The 17,289-nt window shown below is 37.4% G+C and overlaps 1 protein-coding gene across 6 annotated transcripts; it reads right to left on the minus strand.

Moving 5' to 3' along the window:
* Positions 1-2,846: 2,846 nt before the first annotated feature.
* Positions 2,847-16,041, minus strand: LOC138710822 (uncharacterized). 6 transcript variants are annotated; one of them, XM_069841961.1, is made up of 5 exons: positions 15,994-16,041; positions 7,425-7,496; positions 5,535-5,715; positions 4,797-5,091; positions 2,847-4,714 (listed from the first exon to the last, which is right to left on the minus strand). In XM_069841961.1, exons 3-5 carry the CDS (start codon positions 5,662-5,664, stop codon positions 3,151-3,153), a joined length of 1,989 nt encoding a protein of 662 aa, XP_069698062.1. In that variant the 5' UTR covers positions 5,665-5,715; positions 7,425-7,496; positions 15,994-16,041; the 3' UTR covers positions 2,847-3,150. The 6 variants fall into 6 exon arrangements, with proteins under 6 accessions (XP_069698062.1, XP_069698064.1, XP_069698061.1 ...); XM_069841963.1 differs by having other exon boundaries at positions 7,418-7,496; XM_069841960.1 differs by lacking the exon at positions 15,994-16,041 and adding an exon at positions 15,913-15,984.
* Positions 16,042-17,289: the final 1,248 nt, after the last annotated feature.

The raw sequence follows: 17,289 nt of genomic DNA on the forward strand, positions 1-17,289 counted from the left end.
CGCAATAAATTACAAAAATCTTTTATAAGTGTTGTAGAGAAAAAGTTTGGCTCTTGAAAATCAGTTTATAAGCAGAAAAAAACTTTATACGCGACGGGGACATACTTCAATTTCGGCACATCTTCAACTGAAATGTAGCAATCAACTACACCGGATTTCTCCATAAGAATATCTACTGCTGCACACAGTTCGTTCAGGTCCTTGTTCTTTTGTAAAAATTTTCTATTTTTCTACGCACTTTTTCTCTCATAGCTCCTGGCGCTTCCTAGATTTTTCTTTTTGTTTAAACTCCTCCAGTAAAGTCGTGTTTTCATAAATAGGTTTTAGGCGCTTGACTGGGGAAAACGTCGAAAAAAACCCAACCTGGCAATCAGTCCAAGCTGGAATCAATGTGTCAATTCTTGTAAATTAGGCATTATTATTTGTTTCTTTGTACCACTCCTCATCCAAATACGAGTACATATATTAGAAGCTGTAATATTCTTATCTTCTGGCTATGCGCGTATTGCGACATTAATAGAAGTAGAAATTGAAAGGAAATTTGCTCCCATATATCTGCGGCAAGGAGGATCTTCTGGCATGTTGGAATACTTCCATTCACTTCACAAGGCACCAATTTAACCTTAATATTAGATGTATTTTGTTCTGAGTAATTTTCTTTACACTTGAGACATTTAATAATGATGTAATTATTTATAGATATTTCTCTGAATTATACAAATGTTTTGTAAGCATAGTTTATACAACATTATCCATTACTATAAGGAGAATATGAGGACCAAACAGCTCAACTAAGTCTATATAACTATGTTCTGTGCCACAGATCTATCTGTCTCTTGGATATAAATTAACGCAACTTCAGTTCCGAGGGAAAAGAGCGATATCATACTTGTATTCTTTCCATTTATTCAGTATACAAAAATCAAATATGCAGAAAACTCAAGTATTACATGATAAATGAAATTTTACAACAAGTATTATGAATCTGATTTCTTTCAGTCTCATAAATTTTGAAAATTCTTATTTTTTTTTCGAAGTCAATGAGCAGATATTTGTAGCCTTATAATATTTCCCTATCTATACTTTGCAAGGTCTTACTAATAAAAACTCTATATACAGACGTTTAACTGTCTTATGCTTATACAATGAGTAGCTCGTTTATAAGTCGTGTGTAAATTCCTTACTAATAATCACTACATACGTCGTGTATAACAGTATAACTGTTACACAGCTACGTCATAGTTTCGTCATTACTTCGTTACGAAAGGTAAAAGAATATCTGTGGTTCTCTATTGCATCCGTTAGAGCGCTCTAGTGTGGCGTGATAAATATCGATAGTACAACTGGCTCTAATCGATTACCACACTACATTTTGGTCAAATAGTACAATCTACAGCAATATTATTCTAATAATTCTATGATCTTTGGTTTGTTCTTCTGTGGTTACAAGGTAACCATCATCATAAAATGACAGTCGATACGAACAGCTGTTAAAGGGGCGGCCATTTTTTCCCTATATACAACGCTTAAACAAGGGGTTTCGTGTATATAGGTTAACTACTACAAAGCAATTCCCATTGTATAGTTACAGCCTGTTTATACGTCCATAGCTTATTCACGGTTTATTAGTAACGATTTCTGTCTCAACTCTGCATAAGTCTCATATAAAAACTATACACGGTTTATTAGTAAGACTGTAATAGATTAAATATATTATCTTCAAAATTAAATGGTCGGAAAAAATTACGTTCGCAAGTATTATAAATTACTATTTATTTGATATTACAATTTTCTAGTTAGTTTGAAAATTTAAACACGTCCTAATGAGAAGGAAATATATTATACAGCTTGATTATACACTTTTAACTTTTTGTATCACTTAAGAATTTAGTTATAATAACAAAAGAAAGTTTATTATAGCTAAATTCTTAAAGGAGATATGTTTTTCGCGCACCTATATTATACAGTGTGTAACTGAATTACTTTTCAAAATTTGGGAAGATGTAGAGTGTGATATAGTGAAGATTTTTCACTTAGGAACTCATGAAAATTGGAATATCAAAGCACTGTGATATGTTGCTTTTCCTGTTCTTATGATGGCGAACTTTCTATATAATTAGTAGAGCATGTAGACTAAATAAAACATCAGAGTAGTTTGAAAAATTTTGTTGACTTTCACATTTACAATAAATGTTCAAAATGAACGACCGTCAACTTCGTTACATAGCGTGCAACGACGAGCCATTTTCTTTTGTCTTATTCCGTGGAAGATTCAACACTACCCTCTTATGGTATCGAACGCTCTAAAGATGCGCTCAGTAAGTTTTTTACTGTTTGCACCGGTGTTGCGTACACAATAGCCTTCACGTACCTCATAAGAAAAAGTCAGGAGGGGCGAGGTCAGGGGAGCGCGCAAGCCAAAGGACTGGGCATCCCCTTCCATTTATTCTCTGCTTAAAGATATCTGTGATATATGCGCGGACCAGGCGATCGAAGTGCGATGGAGCACAGTCCTCCTGTACCACATACTAGCCTACTGAATGCTTAGAAAATTCTCCTTTACAAGAGCAGGAAAAGCAACATCTCACAGTGCTGTAGATGTTTCAATTCTCATTTCCGGTCATGAGTTCCTGGGTGAAAAATCTTCACCATATAATCCTCTACATCTCCTCAAATTTTGGAAAAGTAATTCAGTTACATCCTGTATAAATTGAAGAATTTTATTCCGGATGATCAACCAATCTTTTTCCTTTTTAAAACTAAAATGTAATCTCTAGTTACGAATGTCATAAAAGTTTATGCATTTTAACAGCCTATAGAAATAACAAATAAATATTACTTTATAATTCCAGTAAACATATCTATTTTTAGATAATTTCGTGAGTTCATACAAACAATAACAAACAATGAATGTAACCGACTAAACTAAATGCACATACTTACAACACATTAACCTCGGATTCTTCGTTTTTGGAAATAAAACATTTCAGTGATGTGATTAATTATAATTAAACTTCAAAAACTTAAATTGTTCAACATTCCTTGTCACACACAGTCTTATAGTTTGCATACAGTTGACAGCATTACAAAAAACGTTGAAAGCACATTACACAAAGATACTTAAATCTGTTATACTAATCACTAGATGAATCAGAGTTTAGTGTTCATATTGAGGTAGGATTCACAATAACAATAAAGTTTCATATGATAGTCTACTATGCAAGAACTTTGGTTTCCGTATGAATTAATTCGACTAACGATACCTACAACTTGAACATTGTCATTTTTTATTTGGTGACGAATAGTACCTTCAAACAATGCTCCGCCTGGAGTGGTCTGAATAACTATCACATAGTCCTTCAGCCCTCCATCTTTAGTTTCGTTGTACAGATGTTGAAGAGGAAACTGAACACTAGCACTTTTAATATCTTCCACTTGAAGTTGCGAACACTCTCCATATGGCTTTAAGAGGGCATTAAGGTGCTGAACTAATATTGAGGACATATTCTTAACAACAGAGTCTTCAACTGATAAAACCTCACTTCTCTGACACGTGCACCAATGTGGTTCTATTCCAGCTTCACTACAATTTCGAGATTTAGGAACAGGGAGAAAAAGGCTAATGCCTCTAGGTTTCTGTTTTGATTTATCAAATTCTATGCTTCTTCTCTGTATTGATTCCATTTCAATTTGGTCAAGATTCAACAAGTCTACTAGAGTTTCATACATATCGAATGGTGTGGTAAGATGATATGTATTTTTTCGTAAATTAGTAATAGCAAGAGGATATTTGTTTCTGAACCACTCAGGAAAAATAAAAAACACAAATGGAAGTCTTTCTTCCAATCGTCCCTGATAGGTTTTACGAATACCTCCCCATCGAATTCCATGGTCACTCAAGAAAATTAATACTGTACGATTTAGGGATCCGGTATCACTTAAATTACATAGAAATTGTTCATAAGCACCATCTCCTAGACTGGGAAAATTGAGATAATCATGTGTCAGGCTTGTACCCCAAAAGAATCCGAAGAAATCTTTAGAAGCCATAGTAATTGCGAGTTTTGATATATACTGTAGCAGTACTGAAAGTGACATCTGGGATCCTATGCATAATTTTGTGTATAATTTCTTGTGAAAACCTATATCTTTCTCACTTTGCAATAAATATGGTCTTGAATAGTAATCAGTCGGTTGTTTCGAAAATCCACGCTTCATATAATTAAATAATCCAATATCTGTAGCATCTTCCCCGAAAGCTGTTCGGTATCCGGCTGCACTGAAATTCTTCCACACCCAATTGCACTCATCGAATACGTCGTTATTATTCGGCCAACATACACGTTTCAATTCTTTTTCAGAAAGACCGGAAAGAACTGGAACTAGATTAGGAAACGTATTATCTCCCACCTTGTTATAACCAAGCAGTTCGATAGCTTTCATGTTTTGAAGAATTTTCAAAATTCTAGGCAACTGTCGATGAAAATTCATACGTGAAACTCCATCCATCCCAACCAGCAGTACACTCACACGTTCCTTCTCTTCAGTAGAATTTTCTCTTGCTTCTTTGCAACGTTTCTCCACTTCTGGCTTTAAAGGAATGAAGGCGTGGTAATTTGTGTATATATTCCGGCTGTCCACAGAACATAACACCTTAACAAATTCTTCTTGAATGGAAATTGATTCTTTGAATGAAGTGCAGTTGTCAGCAAATCTGTAATAAGAAACGGTTAAAATTAATGATTATAAATCCAGTTCTCACCTTAGTAACTTACTGTGCTATATTTCATTCTTACGTTATTCTGTCGTCAACTTTCTTGTCTGAGTTATTGGGCTTGGACCTCCAGAATGGTTGATAGCAGCAGTTAAGTTGATCTAGATCGCTGATATTGAAGGATGGCAATGCAGACTTCACGATGAACAATGACGTAAGGTTAGAATCAACCAATAGCTGGTGTTTTTCGTGACAATTCAAAGGTTTCTCTTCATTTATGAACTTCTTAACAATTGGATCGAAGGGATCCAAATCTGGAATCCGACATCCAATCGTGTCCACTACAAAGTCGGACTTCATAATAGGTAGAGTTTTATCTGAAACAGAATAGAAATATTTTCTTTTTGTTATTGAAGGCGTGCAACAATTCTGTTCAATTTCAATGTGACTATAATTTGAGCAACATTTAGTGAAAAGTATCCTGTAACTTCATTGCAAGAACTTTTGTTTACGTTATCAAGTTCGATGTTGAATACTACCGTGTTTGTTGAGCCTAGGTTATAAATACTGGGGGATTTGTATTTTGCTATAAACTTTGCTGAAAATTAGTTCTGATGTAATGAAATTGTTGAATAAATTATTTATACATAGATCTTCATCTTCCTCGCATTTGAGCCGTTGAGAAATGTACTTTGTGCGCAACGCCGACGATGAAACTAGATATTAATGAATATGCCTTTCGAATGAGGAAAACTTTCGTTGAAAATGTGTTCGCTTGTATTATTCGCAGTTTCCTTGGTGCACTTTGTTGTATACTTACCTGACATGAGAGTGTATATGTGATACCGTAGATCAACACTAAAATTATGGATGTACAGAATGGTTCCAAGTAAGATGAAACCAATGTAGCCGAAGGTTGAAATTCGTATCTTACTTTTCATTTTTATCATCGATTTGATTTCTTGAACCGGGTTCCTTTCGGAAGACCGCAGAGACACCACCTATAATAATAATAATAATAATAATAATAATAATAATAATAATAATAATGATAATAATAATAGTAATGATAATAATAGTAATAATAATAATAATAATAATAATAATAATAATAATAATAATAATAGAGAGATGGATTTGATCAAATCATCAGCCCTCCGGTGATGGTGACCACAAGAATCCAGAATACAGAACAGTTATGTTTTTAAAATCTATTAATTAATAAAAATACTAAATTTTGGATTTGGGATGCGCTTGATGCCAAAATGTCATATTGATAAAGTTACCTTTCTTGAAAATATAGATGATATTAAATGATATGTAAAGTGTCCTTAAGAATTTGTAATAAGATGTTTTGTATTTGAAAGAGTTGGAATGTTAATTTCACTAATAGTTGGTAGTTGGACTGTGGAAGGGAAACTCTCGCTCCATGTAACATACCTTTGACGACCCACTGATTAACAGGTATGTTATATTTAGAAGAGAGGAAAGGTAGGCATGGTTCATATATTTCTTGTTTTTCCTTGTTGACCTCGTTCGCCTGTGAGAGGTTTCTCTAAAGCGGATGGTTGGATCTCATACCATGGCCTTATCCTTAACCCTGTCGATGGCTATGATGTCCGCGCGCCTGTTGGAATCTGCGGCCGAAATGCAGTGAACCTCTTCATGAACCAAGGTGTCTTAGGATTTCTGCAATACTTGTCCTCACTCTATGATGTCTGTTGTTCCGTAGCAGCTCGCTTTTCCTGCAGAATCCCAATACGTGACCAGTGGTTTCTGTCTCGCTGCAGCCAGTATGCCTACAACGGGTTGTATTAAAGGATCTGCCAGGAACGGATCTTACAGGAATAAGATTGCAAGAAAGCTTCACAGCATTGACGTATTCAGACGTTGAAAGAGGTTTTTGCTGGATGATTGTATAGGCTTATAGGCCTAGTGTTGCTTAGTCAACTTTTCGAAGACAGGTTCGAACATCGTGGCACTAATAAAGCATAAATTATGAGGAAACTTAGCTAGGAGATAATGGGGTAGGGTGGCCAGTTCCTTTCCCCTCCATTGCATACATCGCCGACTAGTAACAGTAACATATTTCATTAATCAGACTTCAGAATATAATAAATATATATACATTCTCTGATTTACGAACGAATTTTTATCTTTATTGAGAAGCGTTGGTTGAAAATATTGTAGATCAATTTTTTGTACTTTGTACCAAATTGAATGAGAAGCATATTCCGTATGGAAGGGGCGAGTACAAAAGACCGATTATTTAGTCCTGACAGCTCAGTGACGCGAAAGAGGGGAAGTAATAGGAGTAGTGGGGAGAGTTCCGGAGTAGAGATAAGGGCGAGCGGTCGGTAAAGGACTGGAGTATAGCTTAACTGTACTGGAGACACAACGCTATACCGCATGCGTGATATCCGATCGCTCTGACTGCAGGCGACAGACTAATCTCGACATCCCTTGGCGTAACTTAATGGACTCGCCTGACCCACACGCACATTGCCGGCGACTGGCAGGACCAAATAATCGTACTGGGTGCTGTGAGCTAATATCTATAGTTCTACATCAAACCATTCCAAATAACTGGTGTACGCTTGGAAACAGGATTCGTTTAGTACGGCGCCGTTAGAAATGTGATGTGGGCAACCAACGTCCCTTAGTGGTAATTCAGCGCATCAGATTTCGGAATTAAAATCTCACCACTCACACCAGGAGTTCTTGAACTTTTTGAGACCACGTCTCTCTTCACATGTTATATTTTCCTTACGACAGCCCGCCTCTGTAAAGAAAAAATTAAATTAGATTTGGTGATTTTTTTAAAAAGAAACTAGTATTTTGCATTGCTTGCTTGTATTCTCTTAAATTTAAAAATACATTAGAAATACATGTTCAACCATCCCTGATACCAAGAAATTAGTTTTGAGTACGTCATGTCTCTCTTTGTGTAGAACCTAGATCAAAATATCGTAACAATAAATGAAAAAAATTACTTGTAAGCAGGAAAAAGTAAACAGTTCAGAAATAGAGTTTTGGGTATTCAAACATATTCTGGAATGTTCGGAACTACACATAGATTCCATTATCAGGGCAGAAGGTATGACCATACGTCATATTGGCTTTGCACGAAAGCTGAGGCTAACGATTGCGTCATGAATAAAACTACACAAATGATACTGTATAATTACTCATTTATGAGATCCAATGATTAGATTTTTCTTCTCTGTGCTTATAATTTCGTTAATTGATTTTATTAATCTCGCATAAATTATTTATAGTTATTGTTGATATACATTTATAATAGGATGTCCATGTCATTCCAAAGTCTCACTTGACTCCAGGAATTAGTTTTCTTATAGCCTATAAATAAGAGCGAAGTATTATCTAGTCTCATTGCTAAAGGACAGAGAATCTTTGAATTTGAAGGTTTACAACTCGCGGCCTTCACTTGCCTTAGCCATCGAACATCACACGAACGAGTCTTCTCCCGTTAGTAGGGTTTAAAAAGGGCGCGTCAGCTACTATGGCTATTTGCGCCCTTAGTCTTCTCGACTCCACCTCATTGCGAAAGGACAAAGTTCCTTTCAATGTGCAAGATTACACCTTCCCCCATTTCTTTCTCCGTCCTGCGAGCAGTTTGATCACATTCCCCTCCCCTTGCGTATGTGGTACCCAAGAAGTTACCTCTTTTCCCGTTTTCTAGAGCTCTTTCAGTGAAGCAGTGTAACCCGGAGTGAGAGAAGTGGCCAACAAGCTTGGAGCTCACATATTCAGTTTCTTTCATCCCCGAACCCTTTGCGAGGACGCGTTTTGTGTTCTCCTCCCATTTCTCCTCTCTTTCAATTCAAAAACCTATGCTCACCTCAGTGTTATCAACCTATGGAAGTTTCCTTAGATTTAGGGAAAACATATTGCAATGTAGGAAAATAGGGAAACTAGGCTTAATTCTAGGGAACAGTTTTGGATCATGTTTTGAGATTTTATAGCTCATAACACTCGTTTCCTGATTGAAAGCGTACATCAAGTTTTCCTCACATTTTCATTTGAATGAAGTTGATTCGAAAATCTTGGCGTAATTACTCCACATTTTATTCTTTGCAAAACATATCAAGTACTTCATTAGCAGCTGAATTTCTTTCTTGTATAAAACAAAGACAGATAAGTGGCATTGGCAGGAAATGGCGATTATTGCACAATACTACTATTCCTAATGCAGGTAAATATATGTATGTGGAAGCTTTTTGAAAGGAAATTGCTCAGGTAAAGAAAGTGACATTAAGGGGAGTCTGTACTGCCATCCCAGCAATGTAAAGCAGAGTAATAAAAAATAAAGACCGTAATTTCAGCCTGTTACATACAATAATACTTGAAGAATAACCCCTAGAAATTTCAAATGTGTATCTTATGTAAGTCCTGAGAAAAGTGCACCTAAGGTAGATGAAATTTACATTGCTGGGATAGGCAGTACAGACTCCCCCTAAGATTGCATTTCCACTCCTTGTTAATCTTGTTGGGTGTATTGTGATATTACCATACTCTACTGCTACTTTGGAAAGGGTTTTCTCGTGTGTTAAGAATATGAAAACAAAGACATGGAATAAACTTGCCTGCTCAACAATAATTTCAGACCTACTGGAAAGTAGGAAAATAATAAAAGTAGGTTTTTGTTACAGGTGTCCACACCTGTGGAGTAACGATTAGCGCGTCTAGCCGCGAAACCAGTTGCCCCAAGTTCGATTCCCGGTCGGGGCAAGTTACCTGGTTGAGGTTTTTTCCGGGGTTTTCCCTCAACCCAATATGAGCAAATGCTGGGTAACTTTCGCTGTTGGACCTCGGACTCATTTCACCGGCATTATCACCTTCATATCATTCAGACGCTAAATAAAATAAGCTGTTGATAAACCGTCGTAAAATAAACTACTTCACTTCGAAACTAGTCAGTCAGGTAAAATTTTCGAATATTAACTCAGTAATCAGTGATCATATAAGTGTTGAAAGTGTATATCCAACAATGAGCAAATATTTTCATAATAAGGGCGAACAAACACGACAGGCCTTCTACTGCAGAGCTAACATATGCGAATATCGAACTTCGTCAAACTCGACAACCTTGAATCGAACATAGCGCTTGTAATGTACGACGGTAATATAACATCGGCGAATATCGAACTTCGACATACTCAACAAACTTGAATCGAACATAGCGCCTGTAATGTACGACGGTAATATAACATCGGCGAATATCGAACTTCGACATACTCAACAAACTTGAATCGAACCTAGCGCCTGTAATGTACGACGGTAATATAACATCGGCGAATATTGAAATTCGCCATACTTGACAAACTTGAACCGAACATAGCGCCTGTAATGTACGACGGTAATATAACATCGGCGAATATTGAAATTCGCCATACTTGACAAACTTGCACGAACATAGCGCCTGTAATGTACGACGGTAATATAACATCGGCGAATATCGAACTTCGCCATACTCAACAAACTTGAATCGAACATAGCGCCTGTAATGTACGACGGTAATATAACATCGGCGAATATCGAACTTCGACATACTCAACAAACATGAATCGAACATAGCGCCTGTAATGTACGACGGTAATATAACATCGGCGAATATCGAACTTCGCCATACTCAACAAACTTGAACCGAACATAGCGCCTGTAATGTACGACGGTAATATAACATCGGCGAATATTGAACTTCGCCATACTCAACAAACTTGAACAGAACATAGCGCCTGTAATGTACGACGGTAATATAACATCGGCGAATATCGAACTTCGCCATACTCAACAAACTTGAATAGAACATAGCGCCTGTAATGTACGACGGTAATATAACATCGGCGAATATTGAACTTCGCCATACTCAACAAACTTGAACCGAACATAGCGCCTGTAATGTACGACGGTAATATAACATCGGCGAATATCGAACTTCGACATACTCAACAAACTTGAACCGAACATAGCGCCTGTAATGTACGACGGTAATATAACATCGGCGAATATCGAACTTCGCCATACTTGACAAACTTGAACAGAACATAGCGCCTGTAATGTACGACGGTAATATAACATCGGCGAATATCGAACTTCGCCATACTCAACAAACTTGAACAGAACATAGCGCCTGTAATGTACGACGGTAATATAACATCGGCGAATATCGAACTTCGACATACTCAACAAACATGAACCGAACATAGCGCCTGTAATGTACGACGGTAATATAACATCGGCGAATATTGAACTTCGCCATACTCAACAAACTTGAACCGAACATAACGCCTGTAATGTACGAAAGTAATATAACATCGGCGAATATTGAACTTCGCCATACTTGACAAACTTGAACCGAACATAGCGCCTGTAATGTACGACGGTAATATAACATAGGCGAATATCGAACTTCGCCATACTCAACAAACTTGAATCGAACATAGCGCCTGTAATGTACGACGGTAATATAACATCGGCGAATATCGAACTTCGACATACTCAACAAACATGAATCGAACATAGCGCCTGTAATGTACGACGGTAATATAACATCGGCGAATATCGAACTTCGCCATACTCAACAAACTTGAACCGAACATAGCGCCTGTAATGTACGACGGTAATATAACATCGGCGAATATTGAACTTCGCCATACTCAACAAACTTGAACAGAACATAGCGCCTGTAATGTACGACGGTAATATAACATCGGCGAATATCGAACTTCGCCATACTCAACAAACTTGAATAGAACATAGCGCCTGTAATGTACGACGGTAATATAACATCGGCGAATATTGAACTTCGCCATACTCAACAAACTTGAACCGAACATAGCGCCTGTAATGTACGACGGTAATATAACATCGGCGAATATCGAACTTCGACATACTCAACAAACTTGAACCGAACATAGCGCCTGTAATGTACGACGGTAATATAACATCGGCGAATATCGAACTTCGCCATACTTGACAAACTTGAACAGAACATAGCGCCTGTAATGTACGACGGTAATATAACATCGGCGAATATCGAACTTCGCCATACTCAACAAACTTGAACAGAACATAGCGCCTGTAATGTACGACGGTAATATAACATCGGCGAATATTGAACTTTGCCATACTTGACAAACTTGAACCGAACATAGCGCCTGTAATGTACGACGGTAATATAACATCGGCGAATATCGAACTTCGCCATACTCAACAAACTTGAATCGAACATAGCGCCGGTAATGTACGACGGTAATATAACATCGGCGAATATCGAACTTCGACATACTCAACAAACCTGAACCGAACATGGCCCCTGTAATGTACGACGGTAATATAACATCGGCGAATATTGAACTTCGCCATACTTGACAAACTTGAACCGAACATAGCGCCTGTAATGTACGACGGTAATATAACATCGGCGAATATCGATCTTCGACATACTCAACAAACTTGAATCGAACATAGCGTCTGTAATGTACGACGGTAATATAACATCGGCGAATATTGAACTTCGCCATACTTGACAAACTTGAACCGAACATAGCGCCTGTAATGTACGACGGTAATATAACATCGGCGAATATCGATCTTCGACATACTCAACAAACTTGAATCGAACATAGCGTCTGTAATGTACGACGGTAATATAACATCGGCGAATATCGAACTTCGACATACTCAACAAACCTGAACCGAACATGGCCCCTGTAATGTACGACGGTAATATAACATCGGCGAATATTGAACTTCGCCATACTTGACAAACTTGAACCGAACATAGCGCCTGTAATGTACGACGGTAATATAACATCGGCGAATATCGATCTTCGACATACTCAACAAACTTGAATCGAACATAGCGTCTGTAATGTACGACGGTAATATAACATCGGCGAATATTGAACTTCGCCATACTTGACAAACTTGAACCGAACATAGCGCCTGTAATGTACGACGGTAATATAACATCGGCGAATATCGATCTTCGACATACTCAACAAACTTGAATCGAACATAGCGTCTGTAATGTACGACGGTAATATAACATCGGCGAATATCGAACTTCGACATACTCAACAAACCTGAACCGAACATGGCCCCTGTAATGTACGACGGTAATATAACATCGGCGAATATTGAACTTCGCCATACTTGACAAACTTGAACCGAACATAGCGCCTGTAATGTACGACGGTAATATAACATCGGCGAATATCGATCTTCGACATACTCAACAAACTTGAATCGAACATAGCGTCTGTAATGTACGACGGTAATATAACATCGGCGAATATTGAACTTCGCCATACTTGACAAACTTGAACCGAACATAGCGCCTGTAATGTACGACGGTAATATAACATCGGCGAATATCGATCTTCGACATACTCAACAAACTTGAATCGATCATAGCGTCTGTAATGTACGACGGTAATATAACATCGGCGAATATTGAACTTCGCCATACTTGACAAACGTGAACCGAACATAGCGCCTGTAATGCATGACGCTACACCCAGTACTTTCAAATCCTGTTCAACATTGTTGTCCGGCCATCTGATGTTAGAAGGTTCAACTACTCTCTTACCATCAATTTTTGCTAATGAGACTTTACTCCAGGATCTGTCTCCTTTTCTTTATACAGGTGTCCCAGCCACCTAATTCTTGATGTGTTTATTACTTTAATGACTACGTATATATCAGTATCACTGTAAGCCTAATGTAGTTAGTCCTTGTATATAATTCGCCAGCTACCATTTTCACATATTGGGCCAAAAATTCTCCATAATATTTTCCTTTCAAATATCTTGAGCTTATTTTCCAGCTTTTTCTCAGAGTTCAGCTTTCACAACATGTCTTAGTAGACTTTTTACGTGATTAGACTAAAAGTTTAACAAACAAATGTGGTATACCTTATTTGTACAACAACAATGGATGAGGCAGGAAATGAACGTGGTTGTACCAAATCGAGTTAACATAAAACGTTGATAATTATACTCGCACAATGAAATATTTCATAATACCCTATTAAACTCTAGTTTATGATTAATTAATATTATTGTCCGCAAGTGCATTATTATATAAAACAATTATATCTTTACAGAAAAAAACTTAAAAATATCGTCTCCTGCTGGAATCATCAAAAAACGCCAAAATAAATAGCTAGCCGCTGACGGTAAAATTCTGTAGCTGACCATAGTCCTAAAACACCAGATTTAGCTTACAGTAGCGTGCAAATTAATCCGAACATGACATATTTTTACATTTTCTGTCATTGTTGGCCTCACAGCTGCTCATACCGCTTTAATTGACATATGTAGTACGTGTAATTCCATTGTTGAAGGTCTGTCATTATTTTTTTATAAAATGTGACATTTTGCCTGTCGTTTTGTACTTATAAGCATTTCAGTTGTGTTGAAGACTTAATACTGCAATCCTGTGTACATTCTGTCGTCTTCACAAATGGATACAACTCCACGAAAACGGTCTAAAATTATAACATTAGCAGAGAATTCTTCTAGGACACAGAGGCAAATTGCTGCAGAATGTCACATCGGTTTGGCTTCTGTTAATTCGATCATAAAACAATACAGGGAGACTGGATCCATCACACCCCAGAAAAAAGGAAACTGTAGCCGGAAAAGGAAGACTTCACCTGCAGATGATCATTTAATTGTCAGGAAAAGTAAATTAAATCCTAGACTAACTGCTGTCGACTTAACCCGCGAGTTAATGACTACCACTGGGGCGAATATTCACGTCACAATAGTGCGGCGTAGGCTTTTGGAAGCTGGACGAAGGGCTCGTAAGCCTATTAAGAAGCAACTGCTAACCCCTGTTATGTGCAAAGAACGCTTAATGTAGGCAAAATTACATCAACACTGGACAGTGAATGACTGGAAGAATGTACTTTTTTCCGATGAGTCTCATTTCGAGGTCCACGGCCACCGTGTTTCTTACGTACGGAAAGGATCCAAAAAGTAACAGCAGCTCATCTCCAACAAGCACCCAAATAACCACCTAAAGTAATGTTTTGGGGTTGTTTTACACATGAAGGGCCTGGAGCATTAATACCTATCAAGGGAATGATGAATTTTGACAAATATATTCACTTATTGGAAACCGGAATGGTACCCCAGTTGCAAAAATCTTTTCCGGATGGCAGAGGTGTGTTCCAACAAGACCTGGCACCATGCCATACGTCTCGAAAAACTACAGAATTCTTCAACAAGAAGAATATTCAGGTACTCCCCTGGCCAGGCAACTCACCCGACATCAATCCCATTGAGAACTTGTGGTCAATTTGCAAAAGAAGAATGCAAAAAATGGATTGTTCTACAAAGGAGAAGTTGATTTCTGCCCTCATTGGTGTATGGTTTCGCGATGAAGAAATGAAGAATATTTGTGAGAAATTAGCGGAATCCATGCCAAATCGTCTCAGAGCTGCTATTAGACACAAGGGAGGCCACATAGATTACTGAGGTATGTCTTAGAGCCTTTTTTTTTATCCCGTTTGAGTGTTTTTGCATAAATAATTACGTTGTTCGGATTAATTTGCACGCTACTGTACAAAACCGCTGACTTGGCAACACTGGATATCAGTTGGATCAGACAAAGCACTCGTTTGCTGTTGGCGGTGTAGGAACGTTCACTAAATTGTTGACACTTTGTAACTCAACTGCAGATCAGAGGTTAGAAAATGCTCTCTTCCTTGCCCTGCATTCTCGTACTCTTTCCAGTCTACTCATTTTCGTTATTGGATGGATCACTTCTCGGCGGTTCATATGCACGCCTTCTTCCACGCCACGGATACAACTGTAGAACATCGTCATTACACTACACTACACAGAAGATGCACTCCACGGCAGTAGCCTCACTCCCAGTAATTCATGGATTAATTTGTGTAAACTGGTGCAAAACCGCAAAACATTAACAACTTTATTTACGCGAGAACATAGCAACGCATCTTACGCAAAGCCCTCTTGAAACGTACGTCACATAATTTTGTTTCATACCGTTCGACTCGTACCCTGCCTAAAGGGGTTGCATTTCAAAAAGATCTCAACTATTAGCTTGCAGTTCTTGGCGTTTGACTAATGTTTTGAAAAGCACACAAACTATTACTAGTGATAATGAAATAAATTGCTGGAAATCCAGCACCAACGAACCTATAGAAGATCGCGAAGTGAACGAAATAATCTATTAGAATTAATACTGAATATACAGAATAAAATTATAACAGAACTTACTACTTTATTGAATAAGAACGAAAGAAAAAAACATGAACTCCGCTTTGCAACAAAAAAAAAAAAAAAGAGAACTTTGCCATCTATTACAGATAAAGCCTCCACTTGCATATTTTATCTTGACTATGTTTGTAGAAGATTAGATTAGATTGAAAGGAATATCGGAACCTTTGAAGCTACTTCAATTTCTGAAGTATTATTCTTGGAATTCACTTGATATGGCAAATCTCAAACTCAAGTATTTTTCTTGCATATAACATAACATATAATCTAGGCTTTAAGTTATCCAGTATAAGCTATGTTATTTCATCATGATATCGACAGCATCTGCCCTTTTCAGTACATAGTGCCATGTTAGAAGATTAACAACCCATCTTAGTCTGTTTCTCTCAAAATATAGTAATACCGGTACTTCTCATACTGGTTTGAATATCCCTGCTACGGAGGACTTAACATGCCTCATGCCTTTGGCACGTATTACTCCAGATATTGGTTCTCCCTCCAGGACCTTGTAACTAGAGCCCGGATTTTATGTAGAACTAATATGAAAATGAGGAACATGTACGTACATAAATATGTAGCTAAAAATGACAAAATATGTAATGTAGTAAATAAAAAAAATATTTAACTTAAAATCTAACCCTTTTTTAAATGTATTTTTGCACACTGACAAGAAAACGAAGTTGAAAAAATTACTGGTGCACATGTGATTCAAACTCGTTTATTGTTTGAAGATGCAATTAATAATTACACATTTTTTAATGTTTTCTGTGGTCATCGATTGCCTTCTGTCTGTTAGAATGTTTTATAAATGGAAAGCGACCTCTAAACTCATAACTGACGCGTATTTCAGATGAGGAATGATACTAGGAACAATGTTCTCAGCGAGCTGCAGGCACTCATCTTCATGTATTTTATATACATTGGGAAAAAAATATTCTCAGGGAGCTACACTCACACACACACACACACACACACACACACACACTTACCTTTAAATATTTTGCATACAGTGGAAAAAGTTGTGTATCCTGGGTTATTTTTCATTGCATTATTAAATTTTACTGAAACACACTCACCGATTACTCCCGGTACAACACTCAGTTCATTGGTTGCATCTTCCACTATCGGCATAAATTCATGGAGAGCTAGTCCAGAAGTTTCCAATTTTGTAATGGTGTTCGAAATCCAACTGAAGTGACTTGTGATGTATCCTATCGAGAAAGCTACCTTCGATTCTTGAAGTGCACTCATGGACTCACGTACAGATGATGCAATTTTAGGAGAAAATGTTTCCAC

Source organism: Periplaneta americana, chromosome 12 (assembly GCF_040183065.1).
Source record: "Periplaneta americana isolate PAMFEO1 chromosome 12, P.americana_PAMFEO1_priV1, whole genome shotgun sequence".
Lineage (NCBI taxonomy): Eukaryota > Metazoa > Arthropoda > Insecta > Blattodea > Blattidae > Periplaneta > Periplaneta americana.